The following is a 14,875-nucleotide window of genomic DNA, read 5'->3' on the forward strand; positions in this document are numbered from 1 at the left end:
AGAGGTCTGCCTGGGGGAGGGGGCAGCTCTGGCAGGGGGCTGCTGGCAACCTGCCCCTTCCTGTTTACTGCCTGGGGAGCTGCATGGCCGCTGTGCATGGTGTGCGGGGCAGATGTGCGCGGGAGATGAAGGCACGCCAGTGTCCTGGAGTTAAACCGTTCAGCAGATGATGAGCTGCTTCCTTCCAAGTTTTAGTCCAAGCACAAGGCTGCATAATCTTGCCAGAAACATCTCCACCGGCACCCTTTGGAAGTTGTGTTTTATATTTACTGTTTGGCTTAGGCATCTGGAAGCTTCTAGCTTGCAAATGACAGCTTTAAGTGGTTTAGCTTCCAGCCACTTTCCTCAAAGTTTTAAGTCAGGTGTGACTGTCACGGGAAGTTTCTGGATGTCTCCCTTCCCTGCAGGTGGGGGGCTGGCCCAGCCCCACGTCCCAGGGCTGCAGGCAGTCAGGGGCTAGAAATAGATGCTCACCTACTTGTCTTGCAGCACTTGGTGCTGGCTGATCTTGGGGGTGGCTTGGCTGTAAGGTGCACAATTTTGTGCTTGGCAGTTGTGCACCCTTGTGAGGTGCAATGCTCTACTTTGCAGCAGGGAAAGCTTGCTTCTGAATTGCCAGGAGCTTGCAGCAAGCCCTTGGGCTGCAGGGATGGGGAGCTGTGCCTCCTGACTCTCCTTTTGCCTTCCTGGCTTGCTCGCTCATGGCCATGGGTCTAGATGAGGAAGGTGCCCCGGAGCCAGCCCCGGTCTGGCAGACTTGCTGCCCTGTTGGGATGCAACTCTACTGGACTGGTGGAAGGCTATCCATTTCCACATTGGTTAAGTGAAAGTAGAATGGAGCCATGTCCAGCCCTTGGGCATTGCTGCTGTTGGAGTACAAAAACACCCAGACTCAGATTTTCCAGGCTCTCCTGGGCTGTCAGTTCTCTGCAAACAGCCCTCTGTGTGCATTTTCAGGGAGAACCTGGACCACCTGGTGACCAAGGGCGGGAAGGACCCCTCGGACCACCTGGCGACCAGGTAAGAGCTTGGATTAACCTTCTGGATCCCAGGTAGAAGTGGTTGGGGCAGTGGGGAGAGTGGAGTAGGGGGTTTAACTGATGCCACAGAATCCTGAGGCAAGTTCTCAGCATCTTCCAGACCAGGTAGCAAAGCTGGTGAAAAGGGGCAGGGACTCAGAATATGAACAGGGCTTAAAAAAAGACTTGGCTGCTGGGCTGGGGACAGAACAAACTCCACACCGTTTCCCAGTCCCATGGATACAGATGTCAACATGTCTGACAGATTTGGAAACTGGCAAGTGCATACAGCAACACAAAAAATGTTCAGGCCTGGGGCCAGATGCTACTCGCCTTGGTCAAGGGAGTCAATGAGACATCTTGTGTCAGTGAGGGTCCCAGCAGTGTCCCTGACACCCCTGGCATCTGCAGAGACAGTCTGTCCTAAAGCCAGTGCTCCTCAAGTCTACTTGCTGCAAGGTCTGGTCCTCCTGATCTCTGGGGTCTGCTTGTTCTCATGTGCCTCAAAAACCAGATCTCAGACACTGCGGGCTTTCTGGAGAGCAGAGCTGGCTACCTCCAGCCTGCGGAAGGCTCCTGTCCCCTGCACAATTAAAGGCTCTTTCTTCCCAATGACCTAGCTCCCAGTTGGTAACTCTAGGCATGGAGGTGTTGCTGGGTTAATCCTCCATGGCAATAGCACTGATTGCAGTGGCCAATGCTATCTTTGCACCTGAGCAAGCATGCTTTGACATCACCCTTGGCTAGGGCTCTGTGGGACAACTCCCCTCCTACCTGTACCATCAGACCAGTGACGGCCCCAGCGTCTCCACCACACCAGTGAGATTTCAAAAGCCATTATGAAGTAAGGACGTTTTTTCCATAAGCTAAGGAAGAATGCTTCTGCTCATCCAAATTAAAAATAAATGCATAATTGGGCTTAGGCAAGAGCAAGAATATGGCAAACACAAGTGTTTTTCAAGCCACGTTATCTGCAGGCTCTGGCTCTTGGACCATTTTTCTCTTGGCCAGGGGAAAGGGCTCCCACTAACCTGTGATTCCTTTTCATCCTCTTTCTGTCCCAGAGAAGCTAAAGGTCAGCACGCTTTTTCCCCGATCCTCGTGGGCAGGTTTGGTGGTCACACTTCCTTCCTGACCACTGTGCCCATCCCTCCTGCGGTTCTTAACATACCTAGACAGGTAGCAGACAGGGAACTGCTAAAGATTTCCTAACCCGAAATCCTGCATCTTCATAAATTCCTCTGGGGCCACGAGGGATTTGTGCTGTGTGCTACGGCGAGGACACGCACGGCCAGCGTGAGCCAAGGGTGCTGTGGATCCAGCTTTGGCTGATTTCAGTGATCATGAGTTTCTGTCCCTCCTTTCCAGCTTTTTCTCTTCTGGGCTTTTGTGCAGAAATAAGGTCACATGCCTTTGAGCAGTTCAGTGATCTGCACTGCGCTGTGTAATTTTAAGCCCTTTGCGCCCTCATGTACACCTTTCTTTGGAAGAAGGGTGTGCGCAGCATGCATGGATGTTTGGCACCAGCTTCTCCCAGCTGCTGTCATGCAAAGAGGAGCAGGGACAGCAGCTGGAGGGGATCTCAGCTTCCTCAGCTTCCAGGTGGTGAGAGAACCAGCAAAGTTGAGTTAGGCTGAGCCACCATGCTGAAGGCGGCTCCCAAAAGGTCAGAGGTGCTGCTGATGGACTGAAAATATGGAGGAAATTCTTGGGCATGCGTTGCTGCGATGCTGAAGCTCAGGTACCATTGAGCAAGTGCTGTCTTCTGCCTGCAGTAACGTGGCTTGTCGCAGGAAATATTTCAGATGTCGGGAGTATTGAACTGGCATGCCTGCTGCCCACAGCAGCAATGCTGGAGGGGTCTGTTGCTGAGCCATCACTCTATCCCGCCACAGCTCTCTGCCTCCCTCTGCCTAACTCTGTCATCTCCATTGCCTGGGGACTGGTTGCACACCCAGCTCCTCATGAGATGCTGCCTTGATGGAGCGTTTGGACCCGTAGGCAAGAGCATCGTCACCCAATCATTACCCCCCACCATTACCAATCTCCTGGCCAGTAAACCCTGCGAAGGGCTGTTGGCGCTGAGCAAAAGGTGGAGGGGCTGCCTTGGATGTCTGTGGGAGCTCTTGGAGAAAAAAAATTCTCCTCCCGCCTCCTCTCTTGTCTCTGGTCAGACCCGCAGCTGATGGAGCAAGCGGCCGCTGCCCAGATGGGATGTGGCAGAGTGACAGCTTTGCTCCGTTCCAGCACATGCTGTCAAGGCTCTGCAGCCTCCTGAGGACAGAAGCTCCCTGGAGCCCCAGAAGGGCCTCTGCCAGCCTGGCTGCGACCCAGACGTGTCCAAGCCTAGAAGCACGGGGAGGGCCTCTGTGGAGAGAGGTCTGTGTCACCTTCAGGGTGATGTGCTCCACCAAGAACTGCTCTGTGCCCTGGGGGCACCTCTGTCACAGCTGATGAGATGCCACTGCGTGACCCAGCTGTGCTTTGCTGCTGGAAAGCATCATCCCTGCCCCTCTGGTCCTCTCCCCCACCCAGTCCTCTGTTACTGGACTGAGGTGTGGAGGAGAGGGATGGCTTTCAGGGCTTTGGAGGCTCTGCTCAGAGGCTCTTCCCTCCTGCAGCCTAGCTGTCACTGAAAGCACATGGTGTTCAGCCCATGCCTGCAGTGTCACACCTTGGGACAGAAAGCTTCTTGTTTTGCCTTGCATTCAGCAGGGACCTGGCCAGGGCTGCCTCCAGTGGAGCTCTGCAGGGAAAGCAGGGTGTAAGGAAGCGTGGGGAGCTGCAGCCTGTGCAGGCAGGGCTGCACGGGGGGAGCCAGGCACAGCTCCTGAAGCATCTCCCCACCTGCCCTAACCCCTATCAATAGGTCCTTTCTTGTGAGGCGGAGGTGACTCACCGGTGGGTGGAAGGCACAAGGCAGATGCCCCCACCCACCGCATCATGAAATGAAGGGACCAGCCCTTCAGGGCAGGAGCAACATCAAGACAAAGTCCCTGTTGTGAGAGCTCTTTATGTTTCCCTAGGGCGAGCCTGGACCCCCAGGACCCAAGGGCTACAGGGGAGATGATGGCCCTCGCGGCAATGAGGTCAGTGCTGCTTCATCACCACATCTTCTGGGGGCGGGGAATGAAGGGAGATGCTGCCCGTTAGAGTTGTCTCCAAATCCCTTGCATCTTGAAAATCTGTTGTAGGCACAAACTCGGGTGCTAGCTTCCTGGCAGACACTTCGAGGCATTTTTCATGGGTCCTTAAGGCCATGGCTGCCTTTTTCCCCACCTCCCAGGGGCCGTTTCATGGAGATGGTAGAGCCACACCACAAGCCACATAGCTTCCCATCACAGAAACTGGGGGAGCCGCTCTCCAAGGGTAACCACCTGAATCTGCCTGCAGATTTGATCCCCGGGGCAGGGGCCAAGCTGAATCCCAAGCCCAGCTGTGGACTTTGCATTGCTCTTGTAGAAGCAAAACACCTCCTATGTATGATGGGCTTGTGATGGTAGCTGGGTGACTTGGAAGGCATCATCTTCACAGCAGAAAGGAGAGTGTGCAAGGCTTGAATGGTTCTTCTGCTCCTTCTATAGGGCCCGAAGGGATTGCCTGGAGCACCTGGGCTGCCTGGAGACCCTGGCCTGATGGGAGAAAGGGTGAGTGGTATCTGGGGAGATTGCATGCCATGTGGAAAGGATGTACAACAGGCTGGTTCTACACAAATGAGATGCTGGGAAAATTTGCAACCAGCCAGCTTTTGAATATGCATCACATCTGCAAGCTCAGAGCACCATGTTTTGGGACATACTTTCCAGCAACAAAGACCTGATACTTCCCAGTTTGTTCCCAGTCTGTGGCCATATCCCCAGTCTCTGAGACAGATAGCATCACTCTCCTTTCAGTGGCTGTACAGGTCACACAGAAACAAGATGGCCTTTTTACCTGCGAGTGCCAGTGTTCAACCCACCAGTCACCTATTTTTTGCACAGACATTTTGTTGTGGAGATAAACTGTCCAAGGAGGGCAGGACCCTGCTGCCATGCTAAGGGATCTGCTTTTTATTATCTCACATATTTCTTCCTTTCCAGGGGGAGGATGGTCCTCCTGGGAACGGCACGATTGGATTCCCAGGTGCCCCGGTAAGTTTTTGTGCTGCTGCTCTGAAATAATGTAAAACCATTATTCCTGCTTGTCCAACCTAACAAGCTTGCTTTTCTTCATCCTCAGGGGCGGCCAGGAGACAGAGGTGACCCTGGTATTAATGTAAGTGTGCTGCTTCTTCATACACCCTACAGAAATTGCCCTGGCCGGTAGTTTGGGTCCTAGAGCCTCTCCATCAGCTGCATGGTGAAATGGGTTCCCTGAAGCAGCCTGCTCTTCCAAAGCCCTCTTTTCCTTCTGCCCACCTCTCCCTGCAGCGGATGCTCCTGGTGGAAGTGTTGTGCCTTGGTGTGCTGGTAGTAACACCCGAGGGCAGCAGCCAGGGCTGAGTGCTCTTCAATGCAGCCCCAGAGCCAGAGTTTGGGGTTGGGAGTTCCAGCCAGGGGGAGCTGGATGGTGCTATAACAGTGAAAGCTACCTAAGAAGCTTTCTCCCTTGAGAGCACTGCAATTTGGTGCTAGGGAAACTATATACTGCTCTTCATCCACTTCTCAAGCCAGCTCTCACAAGGTCACTGCATGCCGGCACCAACTTCACCATGCTAACAAGAGCTGTCCACAGGAGTCTTTGTACATACTGTTTTTCAGGGAACAAAAGGCTATGTCGGTCCTAAAGGTGATGAAGGAGAAGCTGGAGACCCTGGCAATGATGTGAGTAATCTGTATAAAGCTGCATCATTTTTCTCTGTGAACACAGTGCTTTGAGCTGGGTCTGGGACGCTGCCTTGCCTGTGGGTCAGCGCCCATCGGACTTCGTAAGCCTGCAAGCACCCTTGGCTGCTAAGTGGTGTCTGTGGCAAGGGGACCTCTCTCCAGATGTTAATTTTGTGCCCTACAGCTTATGGCTGGCAAACCTCCAGATCTGTTAGGCTGAGGTAGGTATCATCTCCACAGGGTTTTGCATGCTTCCAGGTTGCACCCATGCCCTGCAGAGGGATATTTTCCCAGTGTCCATCCTGACCCCCCCAAGTCCCAGCTCATTTGGTTGGATACAGCAAACTCGGATAGCATTTTTATGGTTAAGCAGGGCTTAGCAGACATCTGGAGGGGAAGGTACCATACTCTGACACACATGAATTTGTGGAATTTGGTTTTGTTTTCTTTCCAGAACCTAACCCCTGGCCCCAGGGGCATCAAAGGAGCAAAGGGCCACAGGGGACCTGAAGGTCGCCCGGTAAGTAAAGACCCTGGCAGGGTTTGCAGTGATGAGCGCTGTGTGCCAGGCTGACAGAGCTCCCAACAGCAGGACTCGCCACAAGCTCGCGGTGCTTGGCCCTGCTCACAGCGGGAGCAAGACAGTTTGAAAACCTGCTGCTGCAGCCTGGGACATGGGTCTCTGAAATCCATGTTCATCCCAAACCAGAGCAGAAAGTGCAGATGCTTGTGCTTTTTCATGAGCCAAGCATTCCTGTATGATCAGGTTCAGTACGGGCAAGCAGCCTTTTGAAGTGGCCGTCCTGAACCTGGAAGTCCTTCAGTTCATGTTGAGTCGCCACTTGCTTGTGTTGCCTCATGTTGGCCTGGAGGCTACGGGAGAGGCATCTCCCAAGAAAACAGCATCCATCCATCTACCCATCCACCTGCTGGGTGCTGTGGGGGCAATGCCAAGCCATGTCACACATGGTGTGTGCGCTCACTGCCTGCAGAAAGAGCTTGCCTTCCCACCTCGGTAGGCACTGCGTGCATGGAAGTGGGTGTCCTTTACCCCATGCCCGTGCAGCCCCAGGGCATCATGCAAGCAAGCAGATGTGCCTGCTGAAACCCCAGTGCACGAGCCAGCAACTGGGAAGCCAAGAGAGACTTTTCCAGACTCTGCATTGCTTAGCAAGGTATCAGCAGAGCATGCCCCGGATAGGACTGGGCTGCTCTTGTAACTGCTCTCTCCGCGCTTCTGTTTAACAGGGACCACCAGGACCTGTGGGGCCACCAGGACCAGATGTGAGTGGGATGGGATTGGGGTACTGCTTGCTTGCTTGGTCTGTCCTTCCCCTGCCCCACATGATGGCTCCTGGGAGGGAGTCACTGCTGGGGCTGGGTGGTGGCTGCCCCCCGTTACTGTCCCAGTGAGTGTCACTGGCCAGGTTTCCTTTGTGCTGGCCCATCACCAGCCGGTCCCCTCTGTAGTGCACCCCACTTGCACATCATCCATTTCCAGATCAGGACCTGCTTTGAGGGCACAAAGCAGCAGCGGGGTGGGGGGTGGGGGTGGCCAGCACCTGGGAACCTTCACTGTTATTCAAACATTTCTTTACCTCTGTTTTCAGGAATGTGAAATCTTGGACATCATCATGAAGATGTGCTGTGAGTATCCCTGTACCTCTCCTCCCGCCCTGCTCAGCTCCTTGCTTTTACTCTGGCCCCCAGGCAGCACGCAGGGGGGTGCCATGGGCTTCGCCCCCCTTCCATAACTCACAGTTAAGTCAATGAATTGGGGGAGACTTGGATGGGAGGTCCTCCCTGCAGCTGGGACTGCAACTCAAGAGAGGCAGATCTTTTGCACATTGCTGTCCTTCCTCTTGACCCCCAGCCTTCCAGCTCGATCTCTAGAGCAGGTTGTGCAGCTGCGTTTCACTTGTGCGTGCTGCAGTGATCTGCTGTGTCTGTGGCTCTGTACATACACAATTACCCTGCAGGGAAAACACAAGCAAAGTTGTGTAAAAACTTTGTGTGGACCATTTCACAATGGTTTTTTTTCTTAAATAGCAGGGCCTGACTTTCCCCCTTGGAAAAGGGGAGGTCTGTTCTGGGGTGTCTTGCCATGAGGAGCAGCAGTACACGCATGCTGCAAAGGGTTTCTGGCCCACAGCCAGCAGTAAAGTGCTGGAAGGACACAGGGTACTTAGGGGGCTGAGTTTGAGCTCCATCCTCTGGTAATTTCCTTAATCCCTCCAGGATTAGCTTTTATTTTTATTTAAATAGCTATGTCTCAGCATGTGCAGAAACAGGGCTCAGCTGCATGCAGTGCTACCACGATCTGAAACGGGAGTGACATCTGGATGTTTCAAACGGGAGGAAAACCTCCATGAGCTAGAATGGTCCGGACCAGACGTCTTTAGGTTTGCAGAAACACAAACTGGTAGTCTGTGTTAGTGTGTGAGAAACCCTTGTGACAAGCCTTTTAACGTTCTCTCTTTCTCTCCCTTCTCCTCTAGCTTGCTGTGGTGAGTGTTACTTGGCAAAGCTGCTCTGCAAGCATTTGCTAGCCCTTCTCCTTGCTTGCACCTTTCCCTTTCCCTGCACCTTGCCTTCTGCTACGGAGCTGTGGTGAGAGCCCGGGAGGGGGGACTGAACATGAGCAAGGCGGGGGGGGCTGCATCGCTTCAGAGGCTGCTGTGGCTGGGTCCTACAACTGGAAAACCGTCGTCACAGTGCCCTGTGCCACCGAACTGCAGGAGGATTTTCTCCTCCCTTTTTTGCAGTTGAAAGGGACGTCAGTTCAGATCATGCTGCGGATCCAGCTCTGTCCTCCTCCTTCCAAATCCTGTGCTGGCCTGCAGAGAAATGCATTGGGTTTTTGTTTCTCTGATGCTGGGTTGGGTTTGCAGTCCAAGGAAGCTCCAAGTTGGGAAGTGCCAAGGGCACATGATGTCCTTCAGCTATGGGAAAGAGGGGAGCAAGCTGAGTCAGCCTCCTCCTCTGGCCCACCAGTGTCACCTCTGCCCTCCTGGGCTGGGTGAATGGAAGAAGTGAGGAGGTTTATGAGGAAATGGGTTTTGGAATAATTACTGGGTGTTTTAAGGATACTTACAGCTTGGAAATTCTACGTGTCTTATAAGGGGCACTGAGCAAAATGCAAATGGAAAAATTAGTAAGCTGACTCTCAAGTCTCCTATGCAGCATGCTTTGCGGGTAGGTGGGACACAGGCACCCACCTGGGCAGGACTAACCAGGCTGACATCAGCTGCTTGCGTTGGTATGCCTCCCTGCAAAGCTGGCTGCTCTGAGCCAGCTGCTCAGCTAGAAAACACAAGCCCCTCCACTCCTGTGCCTTGCTGCAGAGTGCACCTGCGGTCCTGTCGACCTCCTCTTCGTGTTGGACAGCTCGGAGAGCATTGGCCTGCAGAACTTCCAGATTGCCAAGGACTTCATCATCAAAGTCATCGACCGCCTGAGCAAGGATGAGCGTGTGAAGGTGAGATTTCCACTGAGTGCCAGGATACACTTCTGTCCACATGTTTATTTTTTCACTGCAAGCATAAAAACGGGGAGATGCCTCATTTCAAAAGAGCCTCCACAAGGCTTAGCTTCAAGTGCGTAACCAAGGTGGGTCTTGTTTTCTCCCAGATGCATGGACTGACGGAGATGAGACAGCAGTTTGTTATCCCAAAATACAGACATTTCACTCTTTCTGGGCAAAGAGGCTCTGCCTGCTGTGGCTGTGAGCTCTTCTTCCATGTCCCAGAGCAGATGGTTCATAAAGCATTTGCCTGATCCATCAGTCTCCTTGTGCTGATGAGAATTTCAGGTGGCTGGAGCAGATAACACATGAGGTGTGTTGCAACTCACCCTAGCTCCCTGATGGCCAGGCACCCCTGTTTTTCCCCAAGCTTGGCTTTAGGTTACCAGTTAAGCACACTACTAAAAAAGGACCTTTGCAGCCCAAAACAGCAATATTGCCCCAGTAGTGAGTCTTCCAGTCTGAAGAGGGACACAAACTCTCATGCCCCTAACTCTTCCCTGATAACCCGCTGTGTGTGGGAAATCTCGTTTAGCTCTGTGGTTTGGAAGGGATGTTTAGGATCCAGCCTTTCCTTAAGGTATAACCGAACACATCCGTAGCACAAGGGCTGTAAAGCCACACCAGCACACCACTGGACACTCATGTGGGCACATGTGGGTCTCTTCAGCTGGCAAAGAGCCGGTAATGAGCAGAAAGGCCAGAGCTGGGCAGCAAAACCACTGTGCTGGAAGAAAAGCAGAAGTTTTGAAAACAGATCTATTCCTAGCTACCCACCATGGCCAGTGGTTTGTGCTGAGACCGCTGAGCTGGGATACCTGGCTTTGGGTCTTGTTTCACTGCCTGGCTCACTGAATTGGTCCCCACGTACATCCAGTCCTGTTGGGGCTCCTGCAAGGAATGGGGCAGAGGAGAGGCAGCAAAGGCTGCTGCAAAGGTGTTTGGTACAAACCACCAGCAGGATTTCTGAGCCTCCAGGGCCCCCTGAGGTTTCTCACCCTAACTGGCTTCTGTTTCTTCCAACAGTTTGAAGCTGGGGAGTCTCGTGTGGGCGTTGTGCAGTACAGCCATGACAACACGCAGGAGCTGGTGGCCATGGGGGATGCCAACATAGACAACATCGGGGCACTCAAACAGTGAGTCGGGGGGGCAGGTCTCAACGCATCATGCAGAGACCTGACCTAGGGATACCTACTACCTCACACCCTCCATCTCCAGGCCAGCAGCTCCCGCAGCTGCAAGGATGCTAAATGTTCTTTAGTGGAAAGTAGTGGTTGGTGACATTGTAGGTGGTGCTGAGGCTGAGGAGCTTGCCAGTTTTTCACCCAAAGCCCCATGCAGGGATGTTGCCCTGCCTCACAAATGTGTCAGAGATGTTCCCAGGGGCTCCTTCAGTATTCATGGGACAGGGCTCTCAGGCTCACTGGTATCTGTGCTTGCAGGGCAGTGAAGAACCTGAATTGGATAGCTGGGGGTACCTACACTGGAGAAGCTCTGCAGTTCACCAAGGAAAACCTGCTGCGGAGATTCACCTCTGACAAGCGCGTTGCCATTGTCATCACGGACGGACGCTCCGACACGCTGCGGGACCCTACCCCGCTCAGCTCCCTATGCGATGTCACACCAGTAAGGGCACAGGGGGAGCACGCTGCCTGCAGGGAACCACTGCCCAGTGGCTGTGCATCAGAGTAGTGCAGGCTTTCTGGGGATCTCCGTGTCTTTGCTACCCAAGGCTAAGGCAGGGGAGCCACGTGTCACTAGAAGCACTCTTGCAAAGTGACAGGCGTTCAATTTTATTAATGTGTTAAATGACAAACACATCCAGTGATGGACTCTAACTTCCCTGCAGGTGGTTTCCCTTGGGATAGGCGACATTTTCCGGAACCCTCCAAATCCAGATCACCTGAATGATATTGCTTGTTTAAGCAGACCGACCAGGCCAGGACTGTCCATACAAAGGGACAACTATGCTGAGCTCCTGGATGACACCTTCTTGCAGAACATCACCTCGTACGTCTGCCAAGGTGGGTGAGGTGATGATGTGGCTGGAGGCAGTCAGGAAGGTGGTGAGGAACGCAGGCTGCCCTCCCTTGCCTTCCCCCAGTCATGCTCTTAAGCAGGTGGTGAGGGAAGAGAACAGCATTCAAGGTTTAGTTAAACAAGGGACACTTCATGTCTCAGAACACTTTCCAGCTGGGTCTAGGTCCTCTCCTGCTGCAGGACATATCTGTCCATAGCATTTTTTAAGCACACACCTCTGCACTTTCTGGTGCATGTTTATATCCTCTGCACAGTGCCTTGCACAACGTGGCTGTGACAGAGGTGTTTGCCCCTAGGGAAGCTATAGGAGAAGTGGTTTCCCTGGTGACATTAATCTTTCTAATTTTCTTAACAGAGAAGAAATGTCCAGACTACACCTGCCCAAGTGAGTATTAAATCCTTGTGCCACAGGAAGGAGTTGTGGGCGCTGCGGTGGGCAAAGCGGGAGTTTGTGTTTGTGGGGATGCATGGCTTGGACACCTCTCACAACAGGGAGGCTCCTAGGCTGGAGAAGCAAGCAAGCCTTGTCAGACACTTGCAGGGTCTCCATACAAATATCAGCCCAAAGCACCTGGGGAAAAAGCCTAGTCAGTTGCTTTTCTGGCACCTCAAACCTAGAGAGGAGGCTGTGCCAGATTTTAGCCCCCCCCAGGCTTTAGCTGAGGCAGGTAATGAGATCAATTGCTATGTGATTGTGGGAGCACAAGGGAAAATCGGCACCATGGCAGGGAGGTTTGGTTCTGGAAAAGTGAGTACAGGGAGGACTTTAGTGGGGTACACATCAGGTCAGAAGTGTATACAATCCTCAGACTCCTCATGGAAAGAAGCTAGCCAAGGGAGACGAAGTGGTTCCCCAGGCGTGCCAGGACAACGCTGTATTTAAGCAACAACTGTCACTAGATTGTCCAAGCCAGGCAAGTATGTGGGAATGCAGCCTTTCATTAAAAAAAAAAAAAAAAAAAAAAGAGTGAAAGGACAAGCATGGGACAGCACTGGGGTAGAGGACACCAAGCTAGCAAATACGCAGGGAGTGGGGATTTCCCAATTCTGACAAGGCAGGAAGCCTGCAAGACAACCAGTGCCTTCACCGCTTTCTGTGGACGAGGCAGGAGGAGCAGCGCAGTGTAACAAACCCTGGACCTTTCCCCTTGCAGTCACCTTCGCCGGGCCGGCAGACATCACGCTGCTGGTGGACAGCTCCACCAGCGTGGGGAGCAAGAACTTCGAGACCACCAAGAAGTTCGTGAAGCGGCTGGCGGAGCGGTTCCTGGAGGCTGGCAAGCCTGCCGATGACTCCGTGCGCATCTCGGTGGTCCAGTACAGTGGCAGGAACCAGCAGAAAGTGGAAGCTCAGTTCCAGTACAACTACACGGTCATTGCCAAAGCCATTGATAACATGGAGTTCATTAACGATGCCACAGACGTCAATGCCGCCCTTCGGTACGTCACGGGGCTGTACCAACGGTCATCTCGTACTGGGGCAAAGAAGAGGGTGCTGGTGTTTTCTGATGGCAACTCTCAAGGCATCACTGCAAAGGCCATTGAGAGGGCTGTGCAGGAAACTCAGCAGGCTGGCATCGAGATCTACGTGCTGGCAGTGGGCAACCGAGCCAACGAGCCCAATATCCGTGTCCTGGTCACAGGGAAGAGCGCAGATTATGATGTGGTCTATGGGGAGCGCCACCTCTTCCGTGTGCCTGACTATACCTCTCTGCTGCGTGGTGTCTTCTACCAAACTGTCTCCAGGAAGATAGCTGTTGACTGAGCATCTGGGTGGGTTTCTGCCAAGGCCATACCTGCTTCTGTCTTGCCTTAAAATGAAAACCAACAAAACAAAACAAAAAAATAACAGTATTCTTGACCAACTTGAGGAATCTGAGTCTATGCAGATAGCCATAGTGCCACAGCCTGGCTGTGCATAGTCCCCTTCCTTCTCCCCCTGCTTCATCATCTGCATCTCCACTCTGTTAGCCTCAGACTTCCCTCCCTGCCCGTGACTGCCTCTCCCTCCCCACAGCAGGAAAACACAAGCACACCTAGCAATAAGCTGTCAGAACACCAATAACAACCTCATCCCACTCTTTTTTTGCCAAGAAAGAATCATGATGAGGAATTTTGTACCACTAAAGACTAGCCTGGTCTCATAAGGCTGATTATGCTCTTTTCAGATACAGGGTTTTATGTTCATTTGCTTCTTCTTTCATACATCAGCTGAGCACTTGCCCAGCTCACAATGGTCCTAACCCAATGCTGTGCTACAAGTGAAACATCCAACGCTTCAGCAAGCTTTGAGAGGGGATCATTGTCACGGCTGGCAGGTTTGGTTTATATCTCCCATGCTTGGCAAGAGAGGGCTGGACTACGTTACCCAAGCTGGGTGGAAGCATCTCTGACCTCCAGTGCCATGGGATGGGGCATTGACTTCCCAGGGCTGAGGTAGAGGTAGGTGGTGGAGCATCCCTCTGCACTGACACCCATTCAGGGCAGGGAGGCTGGGCACCGACCAAATGAAAGATGGACAGCAGCACCGGGGAGGGAGGAAACCCTAAAAGAAGCTATGTAACTGCACTCCTTCACTAACTGATCTCATGGTCCTACAGTGAAACCAGGAACCTCATGAATAACCTGATGACTTGTGTTATGGTCCAAGCTCCATTCTGGAAAATCTCTCTGAGCCCAGTTAGTGGGTTTTTTAATATGTCTATTTTTTTTATTTTTATTCCAAAAGTGCCAAGCTGGCTAATTCCCAGTGAGCTCTCTGGGTGTAGTTTCTATAGGACCATCTAGGAGTTAGGCACCTGGACCCCAGGGGAACCCACTAACTGTACTATATATCAAATTAGGACCTCATCCACAGCCCAGATAAGTCAAGGGAAAGGCTGCCATTGTCTGCTGGGGTTTTTGACTCACACCCTACAGATATACTGACAAAGGTGCTATCACTACATGGGTGATGTGGGCCCTTGGTGTTTACACAATTGTTTCCAGGACCACGCTGAAGATGTGGTTTGGCTGGGTGAGATTGTTTCAGCGCTTCCATTGGTGCTCTTGCTATGAATTCATGCGCTTCCGGGAAAGCAACAGTGATTGCGAGGTATCGGCATCCCAAACTCTTTACTCTGTATCCAAAACCCAATCGTACAAGTTGGTTTTATTTTATGCCTGTGTTTTACTAAAAATTGTCCACTTTGGAAATTTGCCAAATAAATTGTTTTCCACAATCTCTTGGGAAGTTTGTCTGACTTGAATTTCAAGGGCTCCAAATATTCAAAAGTCACCTGGTAGCATAGATGTTGCCGGGATCTGGGAGGACTCCAGCAGAACTTCTCACATAAAACCGTAAGGAACAGAAGAAGAGAGATCTATTGCTTTTGCATCACAAATCTGCCTATTACTGAATGCCGTGGATTTGAGAAATACTGTGAATTCTTTTCATCTATTAAATAGTGCATAAAAATGTTACAAGAAGAGCACCGAGGTCTCAGAGG

The 14,875-nt window shown here is 52.4% G+C and overlaps 1 protein-coding gene across 1 annotated transcript in view; it reads left to right on the top strand.

Annotated features, from left to right (window-relative positions):
* The window catches only part of COL6A1 (collagen type VI alpha 1 chain), a 30,254-nt gene extending 15,646 nt beyond the window's left edge, over positions 1–14,608 (top strand). Inside the window, exons 20-35 of the mRNA XM_040603232.1 lie at positions 958–1,020; positions 4,046–4,108; positions 4,604–4,666; positions 5,099–5,149; positions 5,238–5,273; positions 5,759–5,821; positions 6,279–6,344; positions 7,073–7,108; positions 7,435–7,471; positions 8,323–8,331; positions 9,169–9,302; positions 10,374–10,483; positions 10,790–10,973; positions 11,197–11,371; positions 11,743–11,772; positions 12,542–14,608. Of these exons, the coding sequence (XP_040459166.1) occupies positions 958–1,020; positions 4,046–4,108; positions 4,604–4,666; positions 5,099–5,149; positions 5,238–5,273; positions 5,759–5,821; positions 6,279–6,344; positions 7,073–7,108; positions 7,435–7,471; positions 8,323–8,331; positions 9,169–9,302; positions 10,374–10,483; positions 10,790–10,973; positions 11,197–11,371; positions 11,743–11,772; positions 12,542–13,152 (1,731 nt within the window). The 3' untranslated portion in view covers positions 13,153–14,608. The remainder of the gene's footprint in view (positions 1–957; positions 1,021–4,045; positions 4,109–4,603; positions 4,667–5,098; positions 5,150–5,237; positions 5,274–5,758; positions 5,822–6,278; positions 6,345–7,072; positions 7,109–7,434; positions 7,472–8,322; positions 8,332–9,168; positions 9,303–10,373; positions 10,484–10,789; positions 10,974–11,196; positions 11,372–11,742; positions 11,773–12,541) is intronic.
* Positions 14,609–14,875: the final 267 nt, after the last annotated feature.

Source organism: Falco naumanni, chromosome 8, assembly GCF_017639655.2.
Source record: "Falco naumanni isolate bFalNau1 chromosome 8, bFalNau1.pat, whole genome shotgun sequence".
NCBI lineage: Eukaryota > Metazoa > Chordata > Aves > Falconiformes > Falconidae > Falco > Falco naumanni.